The sequence below is a fragment of the Tiliqua scincoides genome, chromosome 1 (assembly GCF_035046505.1).
Source record: "Tiliqua scincoides isolate rTilSci1 chromosome 1, rTilSci1.hap2, whole genome shotgun sequence".
In the NCBI taxonomy this organism is placed as follows: domain Eukaryota; kingdom Metazoa; phylum Chordata; class Lepidosauria; order Squamata; family Scincidae; genus Tiliqua; species Tiliqua scincoides.
In genome coordinates, this window is record NC_089821.1 from 51,763,701 (window position 1) to 51,788,896 (window position 25,196).

Genomic DNA, 25,196 nt, shown 5'->3' on the forward strand with positions numbered 1-25,196 from the left:
CTCAATCAGCCTTGACCACACTGACTGCTTCTTTCATCCTCTCCCTCCCTTCTGTCCCCAGGAATCCCTATATTTTGAATGTTATCCAATGTTATTGAACTGTTGTTTTTTCCCACTGCTACAGCAAGTGGTCGCTATTCTAAAAGTTATTAAGTTGCTCTAGTTATCACTAAGCAACATTTCATGGCTGCATCTGCATCGAAGCCCTAAACCTGTAAGTCGGATGCTCATAATTCAAACTTCTGTAAGTTGTGGACCTTATGTATTCTAAAAGTTCAGTGTTAGATTACAGTGTCTTCTTTTATCCTCACAATCAGTCTATAGCTTAATCTGAGTAGCTTGCCTGTGACTACCCAGTGAAGCTTAATGACTGATCATTGCCCAAATCCAATACTTGATTTACTGCCCCAAACTTGCTTTTTTGTATTACATTTATCATGAAATGGCATTATATTTAGCTCATAGGAACTAGCCATCAGTTGAAAACATTTGCCATGCAATGCAACATCAGGTACTAACAAGACATAGGAGATAATGATTCAAATATTTTTGAAGTCAATCATCTCACTGGGCTCATCACAGATTTGAATCAGTAGTTACAAAATATATTAGCAAAGCAAACAAAAAATTCCACAGAATCCTAGATGGGTTTTAAAACTATTACCTTCAGACAGACAAACAACGGTTGGAAATCCAAAGGCAGATTAAACATCATGTTAATAGTTTAATATGTACATATAAATTTTTTCCCCCAAAGGGTTACATTTTATTTAAATTAATGTTTTGTTGCAAAATATTTATTTCAACATTTTTATAAAAGGCAAAAATAAAATCATTTGATTTGGCAAAATGTTACAGACTTGACACTGTGGCAGTATTGAGTTAGTTAAAAATAAACTTCATATTCTAAATACATTTCTCAAGAATAGCTTCCATGTATAATCAAAATAGAATAAGAATTTTTACATAATAAATCTAAACAAAATTGCAGGTTTTTTTTTATAAGAGACATAAGGTAGGTGGAGACAGTATTCTTGCAATTTACTGATTTCAAACAATAACATATGTGAACTTTTTTGTTTGTGAATAATTCTTCAATCTAAAGTGTCACTGCCAGACTAGAGCTGCCTTATATCCCTCCTTGATATGAAAGAGTGTGGAAAAGTCAGACTCTACTAAAGGGGATTTGTTCATATTTTGGAAGAGACCAACAAGAATAATACTTGAATAATAAAAATAATAGCAAGACTGATGAGCTGGAGAACAAGGCTAGAGACATATGACTTTTTTCCTTCACAGAGATCATCTCTGTGAAGGAAAAATTATGGATACTGCCCACTGGCAGTATTATTATAAATATGTTGCAAGAATTCTGTCACAAGTGCATAAGTCAAATACACCAGTTGATGGGCACAAAGTTGAAAAACAAGACTGCACTACTTTAACAGATGTTCTTAGTAGCATCATATTCAGCCCCTTTCCCAGATGATCTTCCTTGTGTCTCTTCAAGTGTTAAGCAAAGCAGTCCATACCAGCTTTCCCATCTCCTGCATATGCAACTTCTCCACATTTGTTCTGACCATTCCATTCTAGCCCAAGGCAAAAATGACAAGAAACTAAAGCCTTGCCTTCCCCACAAGCTGGTTCAATAAAAGGTATGAGCTACAATGCAGGGAGTTTCTGAAGACATTGCAAGGTCCCAGTGGCGCTTACAAGGTCCCAGTGGAGCTTCTGAATGGCAGCTCCCCACCTCAACACAGAATCAAACGGATTTTGACACTTTCCCCCCAAATCAGTCCTGGTCTACCATAGCACACAGGGAACGGCTGTTCAAAAAAGCAAACACCAATTTAAAAGCACCACCAAGTGTAGCAAGTTTATTGTGCAGCTCTCTGAATTTTGATTATCTCCAGGTATGCTACATTCCTTATTTTGGGACCAACGTGGAATGACTTCCTGAACTAATATTTAACCCAATGCAATCCATGCAATGCACTCAGTTTATATTGTAAGAACTCAGGATTTTTGGAACCTCACGAGCATAGGACCTTCCTTGTTCCTTACATCAAAGTTTGCAATGTTCACCACTGCCCATGGAAGGCATTTCTCACAGAAGAGACTAGAAAACCCTGCAACTGCAGGCTTTGGGGTCACAGCCAAATTACTGTAGCAACTTACAACTAGCCTTACAGGTTCCATTCTTCCCATGAAGACTAGTCAAACAGCCTCCATATAGCAAAGGTTTTACATAGCATATCAGCTTACTTTATGGTATCACTTGGAGAGTCTTCATGAGTTCATGTCATTGCTAGATGTTCTTGTGGCAGCAGAGGGTGGCATGAAGACTGTCTTCTCCATTGCAGCACCTCTTTCTGGGTGAGCAATGTAATGTGCAAACCAGTCCTAAGGCATATTATACCATTAATTTGATCACAATAGTCCAAATGGGTTAGTATTATTTTTCAATATGGTCTGTATAAAAGGAATATGTTATAGATGAATGATACAAAAAGGATACAGTTTCACAATAGACTGCAAAGCATTTATGAATTTAGTTTTTGCATCGGGCTAAAGTCAACCCAATACAAACACAGTTGCACATTTGCAATTCATATACAGAGTACATTCACTTTTTCAAGTAATGCCACCTCAGCTAAATCATTGCATTTCTTCTCTTCATGTGTCACTAGTTGGCCATTCATTGCCCAAAATTCAAGAAAATACATCCTATGCAAATGTCTGAACAAGACTGAGGGCAGCAGTTGAATTAAAAAGAAAGATTAAAAAAAGAATATAGATCTTTCATAGAAAATTATACATTATTGCTTTTTTATTGCTCACTTTCTATAATTCATTTTAAGCAGACAAAAAGTCTGCATGCACAGGATTCCTATTCCGCTCATTAGAGATCCAGTGGCTTCCTCCCCTTACTCTTAGGCATGAACCCAGACGCACAAGCAGCACAGCAGACTCTTACAGGGAACATCTCTCTTTGCTTGGACTTGAGTAACTCAAATCCAGGCAAGAGGGGACTAAACCTCCTGTTTCATGTAAAGGTCTATCATGCTGTTTCTGCACACCATGCACACAGTTTGAAGAGAGGTGTGGGGGAGGAGAAGAGGGGGAACCAGGACTCTATTGAATCTTCTAGGAATCTTCTGTGTATATGTACTGCTTCTGTGGTGGGTCAGGGACCTAAATGTTTCTCTACCCAGACCCCTCAAAATACCTTTTTAATAATAACCAGACTGTTGTTAAATTGGAGCAGGATCAAGTTATTAAACCACTGTTGCCAATGCTAACTGGCTGTACCGTTTACGTAATGCAGGTACATCTTTTGTAAGTTGTGCATTTGCCTTTTAGCATAGACACAAGATTACAGGAACACTGAAAATTTTAATACATAAATAAGATGCCACCAGATTGTTAGTTAGTGGACATGAAGGCATTATCAACTCTGAGAAACTAGGAAAAGACTGCAAGTTACTCCTATTTAAATGCTATTATGTGCTTCCAAAAATTTTCTTTTTTAAAAGCAAGAGCAAGAACATCTGTCTTTAGAACATGCATCTGAACTGCAGCCCTTAGGGGCTTTTTTGTCTCAAAAAATTATATATATACATATATTGATATGTAGTCTGTTTGCAAAAATAAACTGGATGACAATCCATCATATTACACCCTTTAGACCCATTTACAGAACTTGAATGCACTTTATAGCAGGTTGCAGCCAATGTCAATATTTTACATAGTATATTCAAAAGTGCTGTTTTCATATTAAAAACCAGAAGACAGGTAAACTTAAATTAGTTAGTTTGTAAAATCCCTCTTATTTAATCTGCATTTGTAAAATGTGTTCATATGAAGAATAGGCCTGAAAGAAAGTTAAAGAAGTGCCTTTCTTCTTCCTCCTCCTCCTCACTGCACTCCATCAGATGTTTGTTGCTGATTTGTACCAGGTATCAGTGTTCAGTTACCGCTTTGGCTAATATGGAGAGAAACACAATGTGGTTAGACATGATTAAGCAGCATTGTTATCGCACAAATTCTGAAAAATGTGAATTTTTCAACAGCCTTTAGCAGAATGGGAATGCACAGTAAGTGCATATTTTAAAACATATGAACAATGAACACCTGACATTACAGGAATTTGATAAATGTGTCTTGAATAAACATAGCCCTTATGTTAGACTATAACCAGAAATTACTTTTCCCTCTGCTTTTTGCAAAGAGAATACCAATTCAGGTCAAATGCAATGTGGGAAGCATGATTTCGAGTTAGTCTGTGTTATGTCATCCTGGGGTGCAAAAGGTGCAAAAGAGAGTGACTAAAATGATTACTGGGCTGGAGCACCTTCCTTATGAGGAAAGGCAATGGCATTTGGGCCTCTTCAGCCTAGAAAAGAGACGCCTGAGGGGGCACATGATTGAGACATACAAGATTATGCATGGGAAGGATAAAGTGGATAGAGAGATGCTCTTTACACTCTCACATAACACCAGAACCAGGGGACATCCACTAATATTGAGTGTTGGGAGAGTTAGGACAGACAAAAGAAAATATTTCTTTACTCAGCGTGTGGTTGGTCTGTGGAACTCCTTGCCGCAGGATGTGGTGATGGCATCTGGCCTGGATGCCTTTAAAAGGGGATTGGACAAGTTTCTGGAGGAAAAATCCATTATGGGTTACAAGCCATGATGTGTATGTGCAACCTCCTGATTTTAGAAAAGGGCTATGTCAGATGCAAGGGAGGGCACGAGGATGCAGGTCCCTTGTTATCTGGTGTGCTCCCTGGGGCATTTGGTGGGCTGCTGTGAGATACTGGAAGCTGGACTAGATGGGCCTATGGCCTGATCCAGTGGGGCTGTTCTTATGTTCTTATGGGGTGAGATAATGGTAAGAAGATTTTTGCACATTCAGGATGCAGCAGGAGCTTTGCTCTTTGTATATCGTGGCTAACATACTGTTGTGAGAAGAAGTATTTCATTGCTCCAAAATTTGGTTAAAAGGGAGTATTCTTAAAGAAGATGGAAACTTGTTTGGGATACTTGAACTCGTATGGAATGAGTACAGATGCCATAAAAATAGATTACTGCCATTTGAATAAATACTACTATTCTGATAAACATGTTGAGTTTCTAATGCTTATGACCAGAAACTGAATTGGGAGTAGAACGCAGAGGTAACAAGTCTTAGTTCATCAAAGTCTCCTAGCAGCCTGAGTAATCGCAGAACAATTTTTTCTGTCTTTTATGAGATTGTCCTCCTAAATAAGGTCTATTTTTTTGAAATCTTTTCTGATGAACGATTTCAAAACAAACACACACAGAAGCAAACTAAATCAGAGATGATTAAAGAAAGTCTATGTGTTACATCCTATCATGGGTTTTAAACATCCTCCTTAACCTATTCCCATTCCAGGTTGGAGATGAAAGACACCTGCCCGACTGGAAAGGGGTCACCCAGAGAATTTTGTGATGATGCAGAGACCTCTTGGGAGGTTCATTCTTCAGTTTGGCCAAACTTTCCCTGATTGAGATGCTCAAAGAGTTATGATATCATGGCTGGTAATCTGTCTGCACTCTCCTCCACTTAGGCTGAAGAAGATGGCTATCACTGATCTAAGTGAATGGTGACTTCTTTAGGACCCTTGTTAATGCTTTCATTGGGTGATTTCCTAAGATTCAACAATGACCTGCAAAATCAAAACTAAAGTATCAAACAAGGTTCTTTGGATCTGTCTAATCACACTTCTTATAATCTCTCTTAGCAATATGTAGAGGCTAAACATTTGCAAACAGACCTTAGCAAAGACTAAACAGTAAGTTAAAAGGATTAACAAGAAAAGGCATCTGCAAAGACCTAATGCACTACCATATGTTGTTAACTGGCAGAGAAGTGAAAAGGAGAAAGTGCAGTGATATTTGCTTTATACTGGAATTATTATTATTATTATACATGCTATTTAATCTACAATATTTCCTAGCTATAACTATGTTGCTGTTAAAAACTCATGTCTAAGCATTTAATATTGGGCAGCCCAGTTCAATGTAAAGTCCCTAGTGCCGATGCAGCTGCAGCAATGAGGCACTTGCAGCATGCTGTGGGGGAGTTTTGAGTCCTAGAGGCCTCCTTGATGTCAGGAAACGTTTATCCCTTGCCCCAGGATAAGCCTCCACTGTTCTGATGGGTTTACTTGGACCTGTGCCAGGGATTTTGCTGGCCTAAGTCCAAGTGGACCCAGTTAGGTGGATGGAGACCTGGAAGGGAGATAGGATATCAGCAGAATTGCTGCCTCTGATAACCATCCCTTCCCTCCCTTGACATATCTTCATCCACACCCTGGTCCCTGCCCCATTCCTCCCCCTCCCAACTCACCACCCACCCCCTGTGCCATCTTTCCGGTACAGGGGCTTCAGGAGTAGCCACTGCTGCACAGGAGCAGCCAAACCATTTGCGGTAGTGGCTCAGCTGTGCTCAATGGTACTTTGTGTTTTGCAACAGCTGTAAAGCACGCTGCACCACTGGGACACAGCGGTCTGATAGGATTGGACTGAAACTTTATTTGATATCATAGTGCTAGGGCCACCAAAATAACTTTTCACAAACTTACAGCATTAATGAACATTCCCACAAGTTCATATGCACTTCCCAGAAGGACACTTTTCGAAAATGACAGGAAGAAAGATTCTTTAGATCACTGACATATGCATGCACTAATTAGGATTGTTTAAGATTTAAAGACAATGTTAGGTTCCAACTATGTTGAAGCATACAGTTAATGGCAAAATAGACAGCCAAGAGCAGTTAGTTCTTACTTTCAAGGTGTTTAGACAAATGTGTAGTGAAATCCATTGCTTAAGGGGGGTGGCTGAGGTACAGAAGGTGAGGGTGCTTTAGATAGGTAGGTCAGTTGCGGAGCTAGAAGGGATCATACACAGGAATTAGGCACTATGATTTGCACATACACATACACGCTCTAAAACAAACAAGTCACTTGACTATAAGATGGCATGGTCAGCTATTGGCAGTGCTAAGCAAGATATTCTGTGCATTGAAAAAATATACAAGTTATATCCTGCAATCTGAATTATTTTTGAATTATCTGAATACACGGTACAGTTGCGGAAACAGAAACTGCCACTTTTCATTAAGCCATATTTCACATTCTTACAGCTATGTTTCGTTGCCTCAGAGAGTCTCAAAGTGTGTGCTGCTGTGCGGCCTCTTCCCGGCACGCTGGGCTGACATAGCACAAGATCTCACATGAATAGCATGAGATCTTGTGTAATGTTGGCCTGGCAACCTGGAAAGAAGAGGCCGTGTGATAGTACACCGCACCCCTGGGAGTGTGAAGGATGTCATGGACCTGGTAAGTTTGGGAACCACTGCCCTGTCTTCTGCCTTACGTTTGCTCTCTGTTAATTTGAAGTAGGAGCACAGAGTGAAGTATTTAAGAAAGGAAGCTTAAGTACTTTCATCTCTAATGACAAAATTGAGGATGGACCACTAAGGATGCTCAGTCGCACTGCACATGTGTTGTATAATGAAGAGTCCAGGTTCAATCCCTTGGAAACACCTGTCTGAAACTCTGGAGAGTTGCTGCCAGTCAGTGTAAACAATACTGACCTAAGTGGATCAATGGCCTGCTTCAGAATAAGGCAGCTTCATGGGTTCAGAGGTGGTTCTCCAGAATGTTTTTCCTCCAGCAGTGCACCAGAGCCTGAGCAGTGCTGGCTTCCATTTTGTGACCAGCTGCTAAAGCTAAATTTGGGTCTTTCAAATCATCTATTTTTCAGAAATAATTTCTTCAGTGAGTAGTCAGAATTAATTTGCAATTATCAACAAACCAAATTATATTTTGATGGTCTTGCTGTGCTGTGATTTAGAATTGATGCAATCTACCCTTGAAATCAATCCATAAAACAGTCACTGGGGCGCCTGTAAGCAATCTGCTGGCCCTGCCAGATAAACCAAATACACCGCATTGTATCAGTAATGCACTGAAGTGTTAGGTTACATGGGGGGGGGGGTGGTGGTACCATTTTTGCAATAGCATCTTCTGCTGTTTCTGTATCATGCTATCATTCTCAATGTACAGTGCACAAATATACATTTTTTGCTTTTATCATATTAAACTCAAAAGAAAGACAAATCACTAACATTTCAAGAACAAGGTGCACAAAAGTCAAAGCCAATCACCAACTCTAAATCTTGAGATACCACTACAATTACTGTCAGCATTATATTGTTGAGACACACACACACACCCCATATACATTAACAGAAAAAGAGATGAGAAAATGTGGTATAATCTATAATGCTAACTCTGAATTTGTCGGGATTCAATTGGAATTTGGAATATATACAGTATATGGAATTTACTGCTCAAGTAAAAATCACAAAACAGTCTAATGATGATCCTTTTGGTAACTGACTTGTTGAGAGCATATGAATGGAAAATTCCCTTATGCTGCATCAGTAAACTATACCTTCAGCACAAAGGAAACCTGCCAACAGAGCAGTACTTGGACTTACTGCTTGGACATACAGTCCAAGACATGGCAGTTGAATGGACATACAGCTGAGTAACCAATGGCCCATCTTCAGATATCGTTCCAGGTTTCTACTGCATGTTTCCAAACTACTTTAAACTCAATTCCCAGGCGAACACCTTGATGTTTGCCATTTCATTCTTGCATTTGGAGTTGGTACAGTTCATTAAATCTCAGTTACTTGTGGTATGGATGCCATCCTCTTAAGCAGGAGTGGAAGGAACTATCGCAGAAACTGTGTGGCATGCAACAATCTCCCTGTCCTGTCCACTGAGTGCTCTGGGTGGTGATGACACTGTGCCCACCACTGCCTATAGCACAGATTGATATGGTGCAGGTGAACGGTGAGTTCAGAGGCTCAGATCCACTCTGGTGTGCCTCCAAATAACACTCACCTACGCACTTCCACTAGAGTGAATATAGTACTAGCTTCACCACTGGTAAGAATACAACTCCAGAAGGAACATACTTAGGTGTTTGTAGAATTAAAGAACATATTGTCACAGTCATTGCTTTATAAAAAACAACTGAGCAATACCTGCCACCTCCTTGCTCCGTTGAGAAGCTTCAGAAGCCAGTGCGTATGATATGGTAATGATGCGTTCTTGCTCTTGCAACTGTGAATCTAAATTAGCAGAGTTGTGCTTGTCTTGAGCAACTGGAAGCTGTAGGTTGTGCATACTAGGATGGAAATAAAAAACAAAAGTCAGAATCATTAAGTTTAAGCACATGCATGTACATGTACACGTACACACAGACACAGACATACACACACTTAATCTATCATGCTGAAGCGGGGATTTATTGTATTGTGCATAATCCCAGATGTAATTTAAACTTTTCAACTTGGTAAACTTTTGTTAGCACTAGGACAGAGACATGGTTTGAAGAACTAAGGCATGGTTTGCAATTTTAACTACTATGTTACAAGACAAGCTGAAACAGTCTTACACTAAAGTCTTTCAGTTTATCCCAGATAGGTGCAAACTCTGGTAAAAATGCAGAGCATAGTGCGCCCTCAGTACCATGGGGGATCCATTCCAGGATCTCTCACTGATACCAATTTCCATGGATAATTAAGTCCATGGAAAGCCCTTCAATTACCTCCTGGACGCAACCGTAAGGCACTTTCAGTCATATCCGGGAGGTTCATGTGAGACCTTCCAGCGTAGGTTGGCACCTGCAATGAGTCAAATCTGTGGGTGCCAACCCCGTGAATAAAGAGGGCCTACGCCTAAGCCCTTCTCCCTCCATTACATTTAGGGCACGCATGAAGATTCTGTGGAGCCATGTAGCAGGGTATAAATAAGCAAATATATAGATGATTATGAAATACATGTGTGCTTTCTCCCTGCAAGACCATCTTGTTGTGCTTCTTCTGCCTTATCCAAACCCCTTCCTGGGTTCTACCTAGGCTCTAAGCCCTTGGAAGATTACTGGGTCATCTTTTGCTGTCCCCTGAAGCTCCCAACAACTCGTCCCTTCCCTTTTCTGTCCCTAACCAGATCCAGAACTTCCTTTGCTGTCATCACCTTCCTGCCTGCTCATCCAGTCGCTGGACCAAGAAGAAAATTCTGGGACTAATTTGAGGGGAAAGATTTCTGGCCACCAGCCACTCTAATTCACCTCCCCCTTCTCTGGGCTCTCCACCATCATCTTGTAACATAGGATCTGGGTTTAGATAAAGTGCTGTGTTATTCCAAGCTTAATGAGCTACACATTTCTGATAGTTCAATACTTTTTACTGAGACATAAAAAGACTGAATGAGTTTGAGAGCACTGCTCTCAAAATAAAATGCAGAGAAATCATTAGGGGGCTCACGCACAACAAGAAAATGAAACCCACTATCTAACTGCTATTCACACATGATCTGACTTGGCAGATCTTCCCAGGCTTCAATATTGCCTAGCTGGAATGAGGAGAAAATTGCCAGAAATTTGTGCATAGCCCTTGGCTGCAATCAGTGAGTGCAATGCACACTGATGGGACTAAATTCATTCTTGTACTTGCACCAAAAATAAATAAAACCAGCTCAAAGAGTGCTGAATCATGGTGCCTGGCTCCATGCCTTCAATCATGTGACTTTCCTGAAAAAAAACTTCTGACTTTGTGCCATTGGTCCCATAATCTGTTTGAAAAAATGAACCTGCTCCATTCTCACTCCCCTCCCACTAATAAAGAAACCAACTGGATTATTTTAACTCGTTCAGCATTGTTTAACTGCTGCATCTTCCTGGTGCCGAAAGGAAAGATGACTCAGCAAACAGCTCAATCAAATAGACAATACATTGTACATCAATGCCTCTGTAAGGTTCCTTATTCACATCTTAAACCCCAGCCATTCTGTCACACAGGCCCTCAATTTTCCCAGAAAACAGTCCTTCCCTGGGAAAGCAGAATGCTAGCTCTGAAAGGAATTCCATATACCAAAGCCAGCCACGTCATCCTATTTTCTCTGGACAATGATATGTGTTCAAAGATTTAGGGAGCAATCCTACCCTGCACTGGAACAGGCAAGCCAAGAGACTTGTGCTGTATCCAGCATGGGAATGGGGCCCAAAGTGGCTCAACCAGATGTAAAGTGAGGTAAACTTTTCCCCTTACCTCCGGGGATCCATAAGTGCTGGATCCCAGCTCTGCCTCCCACTGCCTGCCCACCCGCCCCTGGAGCCACCCACTGCCCGCCCTCCCTCCCCCCGCCCAGGAACACTTTCCTCCTGCTTCCTCCCCACCCACTCTGGAGCCTTGCGTCAGCCCAGCTGGGCAAGGCTCGCTGCCTCCGTTGGCGTGGATGCTGAAGTCAGCCTCCACAGGCCAGTGTGCCTCTGTGCATCGGCCCTGCCAACTCCCAAGAAGGTGCAAATGTGCCTTATGGCATGTTTGTGACCCTCCTGGGCCAGTCCTCTTCATGGGTGAAAAGGGCGCCTCTGGATTGTGCCCTTAGAAGTGTTATTTCTCTTTGCTGCATTCAATGAATATATTATGGACATACTGTATAACTTTTTTTCTATTGCATTTCAAAAGCAAGCCAGTTTGAACTACTAGTTTGGCTTGCTACTTGTACAGCAACAGTGAGGTACCAGCTAAAACCTGAAACCATTTCTTCCCTCCCCTGGCACTTGCCAAGCTCAGACAGCACTACTGTGGCACTGTTTGTGGGCAAAACCAGTACTTATTGGATAGTACAGGTTGAGTCTCATTATTTGCAAGGGTTTGATTCCCAAAACTCACATGGATGGCAAAAATCACATTAAAGCAAATCCATTTAAAAAAAAATGTCTCTTTGCTAGGTGATTTAAAAACAGCCTTACTTACCTTTGTGATGTAAGACAGAGGTATTACGCAGACAATCCACCAATCAGTCTCTCTCGACGTGCTTAGAGAGGCTTCACTCCGAGCCAGCGACCCCTCTCTTCACCCAGAGCACAGCACTGGGAAAGAATGCAAAGTGATTATCATTCTTTCAGGTGCTCAGGAGGAGGGGAGGGGTTGCTTGCCTTGGAGTGAAGCTGTTCTATTTGCCTGGAGAGAGAATGATTGATGTTCAGGGGAAAGGACGGGTAAGTGCCTGGAGACAGAATGATTGATGGATTGTCAGCCGGCTGCCCTCTCTCACATTAACGAGGTTATTGTTAAACAACTTTTTCCCTTTAATTTAAAGGGCCCTTCCCATCGCTGAGATAAAACCACAGGTGAAAAATCCATGGATAATTAGGTTATACCTGTACTTATGAAATCGCAGTTACCTATGCTTGCAGTCACTGATTGGCTGATTTATCACTCATGAGATTCAGTTGGCAGCAATCAGGCAAACATAAGCACATTGTAAAACAAATAACCTATCACAGTAGTGCTCAAATTTGTGGGTCGTGACCCACCAGCCTGTGTAACACTGTCCCTTTCCCTTTAAGTGGTGGGGCAGAGGGAAAACAGTGACGCGATCCTCAGGATTGTGCTGCTGCATGGCAAGGAGGACTATTTTTAGACAATTTACATGCTGCCAGGGTTTGGGGGATGTGGGGAGCCCCACAGAGCACTCTGCAGGGCTCCCTGCTATTGCAACCCACTTCTGGTTTCATTGCAATTGCAACTTTCACTTTTTACAAGCCAAGGGAAGCCCTGCAGAGTGCTCCGCAGGGCTCTCCACACCCCCAGGACCCTGGCAGCACGTAAATTAAGTCTAAAAATAGCCACTCTTCCCCCGTGCTTGACTGCAGCACAATCCTAGGGATCACATCACTGCCTTCCCCCCTCCCCGCAAAGACATCTCAAGAGATTTACTTCTGAGAAGTTTGAGTATCAGTGACCTATCATATAGTTAGGCTTATTTTGCTAGAGTCCATTGAAAAGTTATTTGATTGCACTGAGAATCATTCATAAAGCAGGATTCGACTTTACTCTAGTATAAAGTATATAATTGATCATATCTTTCAAAATGGTACACTAGCAGTTTCTTTCAGTTTAAAACATCAAAAATGAACAGAAGAAAAAATATATATAGGAATCTGACCTTGACTTGGTAAGAATATTCTTTATTTTTTCTGCCTTATGACGTCTTGCTGCCAATTCTTCAGGTGTGAGAGGTTCATCAGGTTCAAGCTCAATATAACGCTCTGGAATTGCAACCTTTTCAGGTTTTGACAACTGGGGGTGGGAAAGATTGTTGTAAGTTCTTGGTCTACTATATATAGAAATTGACAATCAATGGAGACGAAACCCATCAAATCTAACTAGAAAAAAATCTTTCTTCTGTTGCAGCACATTTATGAGGCTTGTAACATACCCGTGGGTCAAAAATTCTGAATGCTGTTCAACTTTTTTTGAAAAGAACATTTACGTAAAGAAAAACAATTCTGGTATAGAATTGGTGTGGGTACCACAACTAAATCTAGCATTATGATATAGAATGGTCAGAATTTAACAAATGCACCCAATCTGGCATTAACTATTCCAGGGGTCTCCAAACCCTGGCCCGGGGGCAGATGTGGCCAGCAGCAAGCCTCTATCCGGCCTGCGGCCAGCCTCTTGTCCCCTGAAAGAGGACTGAACGCTCAACTGAACATGACCAGAGCTGTGCTCTGATTGCATCTGGAGGGTGCTCTGAGGGCCGGAAAGGCTGAGTGAATGAGCCCACTCATTCATTTATTCATTCATCTACGTTCCATCCCTAATTTATTTATTTAAATTTTATATTTAAATTTTTTCCCAGCCCTCAGCACTGCACCAGATATTTCATGCAGCCCTCTGGCCAAAATGTTTGGAGACCCCTGGCTATTCAATGGCTATCACCACATTGTGTACATTATGTAATTAACTAAAATAAAAACTGGTCTAAACTGAATTTACTTTGAATGAACAAAGAATTCAATTTTTTTAAACACAGAAGTTAACACTAGTGTTTCATGATTGTCCTGTTTTACCTGAATATTGTATAGATTGTAAGGACTGTGTGAACTGTACTACTGGGTCAAAGCTAAGGCTCAAGCTACATGTGATGTTTAAAGTATCATTAGTCTTGACTGGCTTGTTGCTTTTTTTTTTTAAAGGAAACAACAACCAAACCAGTCCCTTGTAGATCAGAACCAGACAGGGGTAGAGCTACTACAATCCCTAATGAGGTTCCAGTCCACAATGTGCCCCAATTTGGCTACCATTTTCTAAGGCAATCTGGGCTTATGTCATTTTAAACATGATACGCATCATTTTATCCTTGTGCAAATAAAGAAGGGAAGCTTGGATGCAAAGATGGCTCTAGTGAGCTAGGAAGCTGCTTGGAAAGACAGAAAACAGAGAGACATTAGGTAGCAATATGCCATAAACACAAGATACCACCCGATTTCTTCACATCATCAAGAGGAATGGGGCATCCTTTTGCAAATGAACCTGCAACGATTAAGCTTAGACCTGGATGTGGTCCCCATGTCAATAAAAAAAGAGTTTACCGATTCCTCAATTAAATGTATTAAAATTATTAAAGACACTTTAAGATTTGTTTTTAAAAACATGCCCTTGTGTTCAGTAAACATTTTCTATTGCTTCATATGTATATGATACAACACGTTTCCTCTGAGCCACCAGATGGCTCTACAGCATTTCAAATATATGCTTATAAAACTGGTTAAAACCACTATTTCCACATAGTCTATGATGATAATGTATACATTCTTGGGCTTAACATTTACCTTGTTTTCTAGATTAGCTAAATTCTAACAGATCACACATCTGGATAAAATTGTGACTGACAGTATACTTCTTTATTAATTCTTTTGCTCTGTTTGGAGACTAGTAAATTAATACTTTAGTAAAGTTAGTCTAATAACTAACTGGTACAAGTAGGGTGTTGGGTCAGTGATACAGGGCATGCTTTGCATGCAGGGGTTCCCAGGATCAATCCTGGCATCTTGAGCTAGGGCACAGAAAAATTCCTGACTGAAACTTAAGAGAGCCACTGCCAGCCTGTGTTGACTGTAATGATCAATGGTCTGATTCAGTATAAGCAGCCTCCTATGATCTTACAAAGCAGTCTTCATTTTCTCATTTTCTCTAACAATATTCTAGTTTTCAACACTTGTTAGAAATGCAATTTAATGTTCACAGAACCCAAACAAACAAAACAGAGAGGTCTTTACACTGACACCCCCTTAAAAAGTTCCCTAGTAAATTGCTGATTAATACTAAATAAAAACTTTTTAAAAAAAGTTTCTAGTAGGTATAATTTTGAAAACAAGGGAATTAAAGATTTTGCAAATAATGTAAAGACAAACCTGATATCCAGCCTTACCTCTCTGCTAATATCTAAGTTATAATCCTGAGGGTCTAGGTCTGCTTCTGTCACTGCTACAGGTTCAACTTTTAGCCAGTTATTTTCCTCTTTTTCTTCTGTGCGTACTGCTCTTTCCAATAGCTGCAAGTCAAATTCTTGCTCCCGCTTCCACTAGTAACAGATAGGAAACAATTAAGAGTTTGCCCATTCTGATCATATAGAAATGTTCACTCCTGTAACCTCACATTTTCAACGGATGAAAGTGAAAACTGAGACTTACCATAACATTTGTTTCTAGATGCTTATTTGATGGCTGTCCTTGATGAGATACTCATCCTCTCTAGCCAGCAGAGGGCACCCTAACCTTAGTAAAAGAGTTGTTAATTTATTGGGATTCAGTCCTGATTGTCCTGATCTTTCAAGTCAGGAGCCACCTGTATTTCAAATGTAGTGATCATCATGATAAAGGCATTCTATACCTTAAATGAAAGTACTGCCAGGACAACTATAGTCAGCCACACTATACTATGAAGACCAGTATATCTCAACTTTGATCACTAAAGATAAATAGCAGGCAGATAATAAATTCAAACCTTCCATTCTCAGATCTTTACTGAATGGGGAATAACCAAACAATTACCATGTAGACAAAGCCACTCTCTCAGTAATTCACAAGCACGCTCTCTCTCTCTCTCTCTCTCTCTCTCTCAATTCACAAGGTATACAGATAACAGAGCAAGCTTGTGAGTTATATGAGTTACACACACACACACACACACACACACACACAATTTGAGGGTAGGATTTTGTCTGTGATATGTTACACTTTTGGACTGCATGTTACCTCTCAGTAATGCATGTCGATCAAGCCATACCATGCATAAAGATGCTGAAGTTACCTTTGGATGCATCTGAGAAACATGATGACATCTCAAAGTTAGAAAATGGGCAAACAAAGAGTGAAAAGTACTACAATGAAAAAAGCCTTCCTTGGAAACAATAAGACCTTAAAGAAACATTTGAGCTTAGGTCCTCTCATGGAGACAGAAAAGAGGCTCCTGACAGGAAAATAAAATCCAGCTTCCTCTACTGATTCTAAGCACTTTTCTTTGGAAGTAAAATAAGCCTTTTTCTTGCCTTAAAAATACAACACAAGGCTTGAAGGAAAGGATTGCTAACTACTGCCTGAGAGGATGAGTATTCCATGCAGGTCCACCATCTAAGAGAAAAGAATCTATAGTCTTTCTGTTAAACCATCTGCAAAAATTATAAGTCAGAGCAATGTTTTCATGACAACTTTTCGTGATGTGTTTGGAATATAGATGTGGTTCATGTACTGCATGGCTGAAAAAACTGTCAATTATACTGCCAATTAAACCAAAAGAGATAGTCACTGTGTTCATATAATGACACCAAATGTCTACAACCAATGCACCCTTTAAATCAAAAGAGTGAATGAGAACCTTCAAGAATGACAGGATACTGAGAATTCTCACTAATTGACAAGATTTAGGAGTAGCTGTTCTTAGTTCACAAGGAAATCATTAAAGTGCAGTCTTAATATTTTATATAAAACATCCTTGAAAATGTGTAAAATACCACTGGAATTATATTACATAACAGTAGTTTACATTTGATAGACCTTGTAAAACCATCCTCAAGCTAAGTTACATTAATCACACAAAAAAATAATCAAAGTATCTTTGCCCAGTAAATGTTCACCTGTTACAAAATAAGAGAAGGCTTGAATAAAACAGCCGTTTATTTGGAAAATAAATTTGAAATTCTGAATTTTTTTTGCCAGCTGCATAGGCCACAATCCAGAGAATCATGTGCTCACCAGGGCATTACACCTGCAGTGATAAAATCAACTTCCCAAAAATGCTATATGGCAAATAGCTTTCGAAACAAGAATGTTTCAAAAACAGTGTGTTATATAACATGCAGGGAGTGTGCGCGCTCACGTATGCTATTCATAAGAAAAATAAAGTCAAGTTCAGTGAGTTCCTGCAGGTCTGGCAAAGTGAATGCTATCCAAGTAACTCTCCAGATTATAGTCTGCAAGGTTCACAAACATAACTGCATCGTTTATGTTCTCATTGAATACCTCAAGTATTTTATAAGGTCACACAAAGGCATTCCATCTATTAAGCACCAAAACATAGCTATGAATCTGCAGCACTGAAAACAGACACCAACTGGTTTATTTTCACCCAGTGTTCTTAGTGGCATGAAAATCTCTTTTCATAGTGAACTCAGATAATTGATGAGGGAAAATGTTATTACAAGCACAAAAGTGAAAGACATTACTGTATTTTTCGCTCTTAGCTCAGCATAGGATAGTATCCAGACCTTGTGTGAGCAAAAAGAAGCTCGGGCAAAGGAATTTTCCGGGCTCTCCTCCCCACATTAGTCTCTTGTGCCATCTGAAAAGCCAATCCTGAGGGTTGGGGAACCCTTGGGAATAGGGTGGGGTGGGGAATGCAGGGGAAGGAAGAAATTGCTGAAAATAGGAGGAGACACATTCTCTGCTGTGGAAAGGAGGGAATAGGAACATTCCTCCTACTTGCACAGATATAGCTCACGGTGATTTTGGTTTTGGGGGGAGAACTTATTCATGCACAAGCTCTTGATTTTCACTCACAAAATATTTGTACTTGTTAAGAATATTAAAAATGTAACCTAATTTAAAGGCAATTATTGCTCCAGTAAATATTGGAGAACAATTTTTTAAAAGAAGGTTTTCAAAGGGAAAAATACAATCTTCTTCACAATTAAAGTACACCATAACCAGACATCTACTCAATATTCAAACCAGGCCTGATTGCCAGAACATTTAACAAGTAAACACAATATTACTTCTAAATTAATTTTATGCTATAAGAAAAACGTGCATTCAGTATTAGGAAGCATGTTTATTGGCGCAGATATGGAGTCTTTTACAACAAAATTAAACGAACAAATCATGTATTCTGCTCAACATTTTTATATCATACTACATTTAAAAAGTGATTTTTAAAAAAATATCAGTGCATTGTAATAAAAGTAGATTTACACATCCAATGTATGCAATGTTATAAATTTTGCACACTATTACATATTTCACTGTTTTCCATTTTGGCTGCTAAATAATTGTAGCGCTGTAAATTGTGCTATCAAATATTACTTTTTGTGCACTGGAGCCCTTTGGACACATAACAAAAATAATCAGGAAACATTATTTTTATGGGCTAAACTATGCCATATTTTTACAGCAAGAAAACACCAATATGGCACACAAATATGTAAAATTATTTGTTAAAAGTTATGAAATGTTTGTGTTAGAAATAAGCATGTGTGCAAGAATAGTACAGTTTTTTAAAAATCAGGTTTAAATTATGCTACTTAAAACCATGGGTATGGCAGGGTTTTTCATTTCCTAAGATACTGTACTGTTTCTTAATCAAAGTGAGGCTGTTAAGATATAAATTTGACTGCACCAGGTCCCTTCAGAATGAAACGTATATTAAGTAAAGTAATAAATAGTAAGTGAATTGCAAATTAGTGCTATTAAAAAACTATTTAACATTAGAACAAAAAGGTTAAAGGGTAAAAAAGCCAACAAAAACCCAGTAAAAATTTAACAAAAAATTACTAAAATGCAATTAAGCCTGGCAGAAACTGAGCAGTCTAGTTAGAAATAGTTTTAAATAATTAGAAATTTGAAAAAACAACAACAAAAAGGTATTATGTATGATGAGTGACAACTCTAAAAGCAAGAGACCTTGTGCAATGAATTAGGCAGGTGATGAGCATTCTGTGGTTCAAATGTACCAAAAGGAGGAAACAAAACAAAAAGTCATGCTGCAGTGATTGTGTAAAACCGTTGGTATTATAACAACAGTATTATTCCAAACAACAGAGTCCAATGGCACCTCAAAGATTAGGACATTTGCAGCCCAATCCTATACATGCATACTCAGTAGTAAGTCCCATTGGGTTCAATGGTGCTTACTCCAAGGCAAGTGTGCATAGGATTGCAGAATCATTGTAGCATAAATGTTTGTGCACCAGAGCCCTCCCTGTCAAATGCATATGGTCAAGTGAGGTATTCCCAAGTGGTCATGCATGAAGAGGTCACACAGGTTTTCCCAAAAACAGAGAGAAGGCGAAAAAAATACATGTGAAGCCACTAGAACAAGAAATAGCTATAAGTGTGCCACAATACTATGCAGAGCACAAATGAATATAGAGTCCAAACAGTGTGAATTAAACATGGAAACAGAAGTTTACTTACAATATGGGTAAAATTATTGATATGGGTAACATTATAAATTACTACTGCAGAAGAGTTGCTCTCTGTTGCTTGCAAGGGACAGCTCGTGAGAGGGAAGGATCATTTTCCAGGGCAAGTTATAGATCCCTCAAGATGGGGTGGAGAACATTGTGGGACCAAATAACATTAGTCAAGGACCCATTCACATGCACATCTTCTAACATTAAGTATGCCATCTGCCAACAAACCCATTCTGCTATTTACATAGGCCAAACAGGACAAACTCCATGCATAAGAATTAATGGACAAAAGTCAGTCACAAAAATAGTTACACTAAGGACACAAGCCTAACCAGTTCTACTCAGAAGTAAGTCCTATTTTGTTCAATGGGTCTTACTCTCAGGAAAGTGTGTTTGGGATTGCAGTCTTAGAAATCACTGGAGGATTATTTCAGTGTCCCAGGAAATTCTGTAGTAGATGTTGAAGCTACCATATTCCAACAAGTTGAGAGGAACACTCCCAGGTGAAGTGCTAAAGTGGAATTTATTAGCAAATTTGATACTGTGGAACTTTTGCTCAACAAATCCTGGGAATAGTTAGCTCGCTGTGGCTGCAATTCTATGCAAACGTTCCTGGGAATAAGCCATACTAAAGATAAAGGGATTTGCGTCTAAGTAGACAAGACTTAGATTGTGCTCCAAGAGAAGAAACTGACCCGATTTAGATGCTCAGCTAGTCAGGAAAGGGTCACACCCATGGGGATGGAATGTTGTACTCATTTCTGCTCTGCATAATACTGTTCTCTCTTGCACCTTTGACTTTTTGGCCTCACTGTTAAAAAATGATAACACAGCACCTCTTCTCTATATTCAGGATCTATATGCCTTCTATATTAAGTGATTTAAAGAATCACTTCATGCATCTGATGAATTAGAGTTCTGGTACGCAAGAGCATATGCAAATAAATGTGTTAGATTTCTTGGTTTTTTGTCTGCAACAGACTAACAACAACCCCACAGGAATTTATCACAGTCCTAAAGTCCTAAACACATGGACCACAAGTTAGCACATCCCTAGCATAGCTCACAGGGGTAACACCTAACATTGCCTTTTTTCCCCCAAAACCAACACTGTAAAGCATGTTCCTTTCATTTAATATGACTCTCTTTTCTGCTTTCTGTGTTGTACCAACAACATTAGCAATGAATACATTCCAGAGAAGGAATCATTCTGAGAATCACTTGGAAAATGCATAATACCATAGATACTCGCCTATAATATGTAAAATTTTTGCCAAGTAATCAAGCTCAAATTATCACTTCACCTTATCTCCAGGTCAGTCAGAGGGCAAAGCCTTTCAACTCTGATAAGTTTCCTTTTTCAAGCAGCAGGCAGCTCCTTAGAAGCAATTTGTTAACCTTTTATTCTCCTTCCTTCTGCTGCAGCCTGGTTCTGCTTTGCAAATGCTTGCAAAGCAGGTCTGTTTTTTGAAACACCAGGATGGGAATCCTCCTTTCCATTTGAAGCAGGCTACAATTCAATGCACCCTTACTTAAGAATAACACCCATGGAAAGCAGTAGGCCTACTTCTCAGTAAAAAGGGTTGCAAATATATGCAGCTCCATCTCCCTGCTGTGAATTGAATTGCACACTCCCAGTTATGTGTTATGGGTTGTATGTTGTACGTAGAGCTTCTGGCTTAACACACCAGACACCTTAAAGGTGGATTTGATTCATGGTTCTCCTGCAATGGTTCCCAACCTTTTTCACTTGCATATCCCTCGGCAGCCCATTTCCATAAATTGTACCCTTCATATTAGCAAAATGTTTGTAATTGTTTACAAACAATTGTAAGTTGTTTACAGTGCACTTACTCTGATAGTGCTTACAAAAAGGTGATGAAGACCAGAATTTAAAAAGAATAAAAATGTATCTTTTAGTATGTTTTTAATAAATTAGAGACTACAGTTCTTAGGTAACAATTACTGGTGGGTTATTTTTCAGGATCTGGCCTCGAGTAAAATCAGACAAAATTAAAGTAGGACACCCCCCTAAATTTAACCCCTGACTAATCCGAGGGTCACAGAAAATTCCGTAATTGTTGACTCAAAACCTGTCCTTAACTTATCTGTGGGGTCGACATGGGCGAGTATCTGCGGTAAGTGCTGAAGTTCAGCTGTTTTAATAGACTTTAAATTCTCTCAACTGTGCAATGGACTGAGATCAAATACGAAAGCAAATCCCACTGAAATCAGCCAAAATTACTTCCATGTAAAGATGATTAGGAAAGCAGCATGGCACCCTAATTCAAAATAGAGTGGCTATGATAAAAAGAAACAATATGCACACGAGAGAAAAACAGCACATGTAGTAAGAGTAACAGCACATGCCCACTGCTTGTCACAGACAATTAGAATTGCTGAAGAGATAAAATAAACACACAGCTCTTCTCTTTGGCGGTGAAAGTTGCTGCAACAGAAATAGTAAAAGTAAAGCTTTGATTCTGTGTGGAATTGTCTCTTCTGCATGTGCATATCGCTTCTTTGGATTATGGCCATTCCTTGGAAGTAAATCCTATTAGCTGGAATGCAATATACTTCTATGTAATGCATTTAGGATTGGTGTGTAAAATAACAATGACTGCATCAGTAAGGATTGCTTTGGTTAGTTGCCAAAAATTAATTCCCATAGGCTTATGTTTAACACAACTTTTAAACTCAGAAATAATTTATTTTTCACTAACTGAATGCAGAGCCTTGCTAGAACATTCTATGCACTTGAAACATAATTTATAAAGGGACATTAGCAGCTGTATAAACATCTATTAAATTTGCTTCTATGCTTAATAGTTAATATATAAAATTTGTCAAATCCTATTTTTTAAAAAAAATCTTTTATAGTACCATAGGTACTATGGTATACTGAAGTTGCAATATAGCTTTCTAATGCACTAAGAATATTCTATGGGATTCATTCTTATATGGCGCAATCAAGAAAATTTACAAACTTATTTTGCTTTCATAGCCTAGTTTGAATCAATAGGGGGAAAAAGCCAAGACCAACTCAATATCCCTCTCTGAATGTTTTCCAGGAAATTCTTTTCTCTTCTTGCTACACGTTTCTTATGCCAATTTATTTTTGCACCTGCTACATTAAACTGCAAGTGTTTATAGTAAAAAGCGATTTCCTGTTATTCACACTTCAGAAACTGATATAACGCTACAATATAATGAAATAATACAAGTGTCATTCACTTTCATTTGAAAGTGCTTACTAGAGAAGCTACAGGTATTTTTACTCTAGTCCTTTTAAGGCATGTCTAACATACTGAGCCTATGTCTGCAGAAACAGGCCGGATGAATGCACGTGATGAGACAGACTGTCTTTCTCCTTGACCAAGAGTCCTCTTGCGTTCACGAACTAATTGCTTTTGATGTCGCTTCATTCTTTCAAGTTGTTCCTCAGCACTCATCTTGCCTCTTTGGTGGTCTCCAGAATATAAACGCTCCAAGGCACTCTTTGGTCTTTCCTGTCAAAAGTGACACAAAACATAATTCACAAATAGTAGCTTGGAAAGTGTACACTGGAACTGCTAACCAATTCTGAACCAATTGTATTGATTTTATGCCCAACCTTTATTCTCTTTTTTCAATGCAAACTGATCCAGAAAACCTCTGAGTCTGTCCTGTATTTTTAAGATGTGCAGTTTGACACTACTGTAGGAATACAAAACACAAATTTGGTTTGTCTATCATATCTTATGGGAGAATGCGCTATGGCTGCCATCTTAAAAGTAGACACACTCTGGATGACTGACAAGCACTTGCTTCTCCAGAAGACAATTCAAAACGCTCAGAATGTTTGAAGCAATCACTATAACTTCTAACTTAAAACCTATAACCACATGTCTGTTTCAGGTTGCAGTGGTACAGTCTGTTTATCTTCCTAGATAAGTCATATACAATGTGCCATCAGATATGAAAGTCAAATACATCTCTATAGATCATATTGTTCAAAATGATCTGGCACATGTAAATAAATGTGAAATGTTACCTTGGAACTCTCTCTTCGAAGTGTTGCATATGATGAAACTGTTGAAGATTGTTGTAGTCTGGAAGTTGAGCCAGATAACCCTTTAAAAGAAGGGGGAAAAAGTTTTAAAGTACTACTGTACTGTACAAATGCTGCAGGTGCTTTCTAGGTTTTGGTTATATGATTACTGTCATCTACACAGCACAGCAACAGGACTACAAGACCTTGTATCAAAAGACCACTACCCATTTGCCAAGGCTATTAAAAACTCATCATGATCTGAACAGTCTGAAGGACTATCTGAATGATATTGTAGTAAGTCAGCTTGCTCTCCTTATATGTTGAATTCCAATGTGAGTTTTGATATTAGCTTTATAAATGTCCAATGTCCATTCAGACTCAGTATCTGAACAATTTGGCTCAGTTTTGATGTGCAACTAGGGCATAACCAAAGCTAATAACAGAACTCAAGTAGGAATTTAAAGTGGAATAACAGCAAAGAACAACTTGAATAACCACAGGAATGGAGAACACATCTTATGTGAGAGCTGCAGAAAAAAAATTAAGAGACAATGTGGTGTAGTGGTATAGTTGTGGTGCTTCGCTCAGTGCTGGAGCATAAACAACCAGCAAAGCTCCAAGATCTCATGAGAGCCAAAAACACAGGATCTCATGAAAATCGGTGAGATCCAAGATTGTGGGCCACCAGGAAGTGGCAGTGAGAGAAGCTCTTGGGGGTTTAAGAGAAAGGTAAAAGCAGTAAGGAGGCGGCAGAAGAAAGGAGAAGGTTAGAGGGACAGAGAAGGAAAAGAAGTAGGGGAGAACACGAGAGAGGGGGAAGGAGATGGGGGGCAAAGAGAGTCCCTCAGAGGAGAAGGGTAGAGGAGAGAAGGAAAGCTATAGCAAGAAAAAGGAGAAAAAAATAGAGGGAAGAAGGGAGCAGATGGACAAGAGAGAACAAGCATATATAGGAGACAGAGGGAAAGGCTGTCTCCCGGAAAAGACGAGCAAGACAGAAGAATACTGGGCAGCCCTGACCTGGGCAAGAGAAGGGAAACAGAAAGGAGGGCAGTTCTTCTGTAGTGACACCAGCTGGAGAGAGTTCACACCAATGGGAAGGGAAGTGAGGAAGATTCCTGCAAGGGAAGAGGCTCAACTAGTGAGCACAAGAAAAGAAATACCATTACCAGAACTATACTGCATGCCAGCCCAATACTGGATAGGATTGGGCTATCTGTCTGCTGAAGGGACAGATGTAATGAGACAGGATTAAGAATGGGACTCAGTCTGGTCTCTTTTAGCCTTTTGCTTCATGACCAAATGAGACTAAATATGAACTGTTATCCTGAAACAGCACATCAGAACTATAACAGAATACTCTTATGAGATAGCTATACAGAAAATCAATTTCTCGACTTACCTCTGCTGGGTAAAGTCTGGTATCTACTGTCAGTACCTAGAAAACCAATGGAAGGTTGGCTCAGATCACTGCCTATTGTTGCCAGTTCGGGTTCACTCACATATGAGCGGAGTTCTACCTATACAGAAGAATACATGATTAAACGAGGACAGTTTTATAGTATTGTTAG

The 25,196-nt window shown here is 39.5% G+C and overlaps 1 protein-coding gene across 9 annotated transcripts in view; it reads right to left on the reverse strand.

Moving 5' to 3' along the window:
- Positions 1 to 704: 704 nt before the first annotated feature.
- The window catches only part of PLEKHA7 (pleckstrin homology domain containing A7), a 224,400-nt gene continuing 199,908 nt past the window's right edge, over positions 705 to 25,196 (reverse strand). For 8 of the 9 annotated variants that reach the window (XM_066640650.1, XM_066640642.1, XM_066640633.1 and 5 more), the window contains 7 exons: positions 25,028 to 25,145; positions 23,629 to 23,708; positions 22,904 to 23,104; positions 15,339 to 15,491; positions 13,068 to 13,201; positions 9,095 to 9,237; positions 705 to 3,985 (listed from right to left, as the gene is read on the reverse strand). In XM_066640650.1, the coding sequence (XP_066496747.1) occupies positions 3,963 to 3,985; positions 9,095 to 9,237; positions 13,068 to 13,201; positions 15,339 to 15,491; positions 22,904 to 23,104; positions 23,629 to 23,708; positions 25,028 to 25,145 (852 nt within the window). In that variant the 3' untranslated portion in view covers positions 705 to 3,962. Of the gene's footprint in view, positions 3,986 to 6,466; positions 6,923 to 9,094; positions 9,238 to 13,067; positions 13,202 to 15,338; positions 15,492 to 22,903; positions 23,105 to 23,628; positions 23,709 to 25,027; positions 25,146 to 25,196 lie in introns of those variants that run through there. The other variant, XM_066640702.1, reaches the window with a different exon arrangement.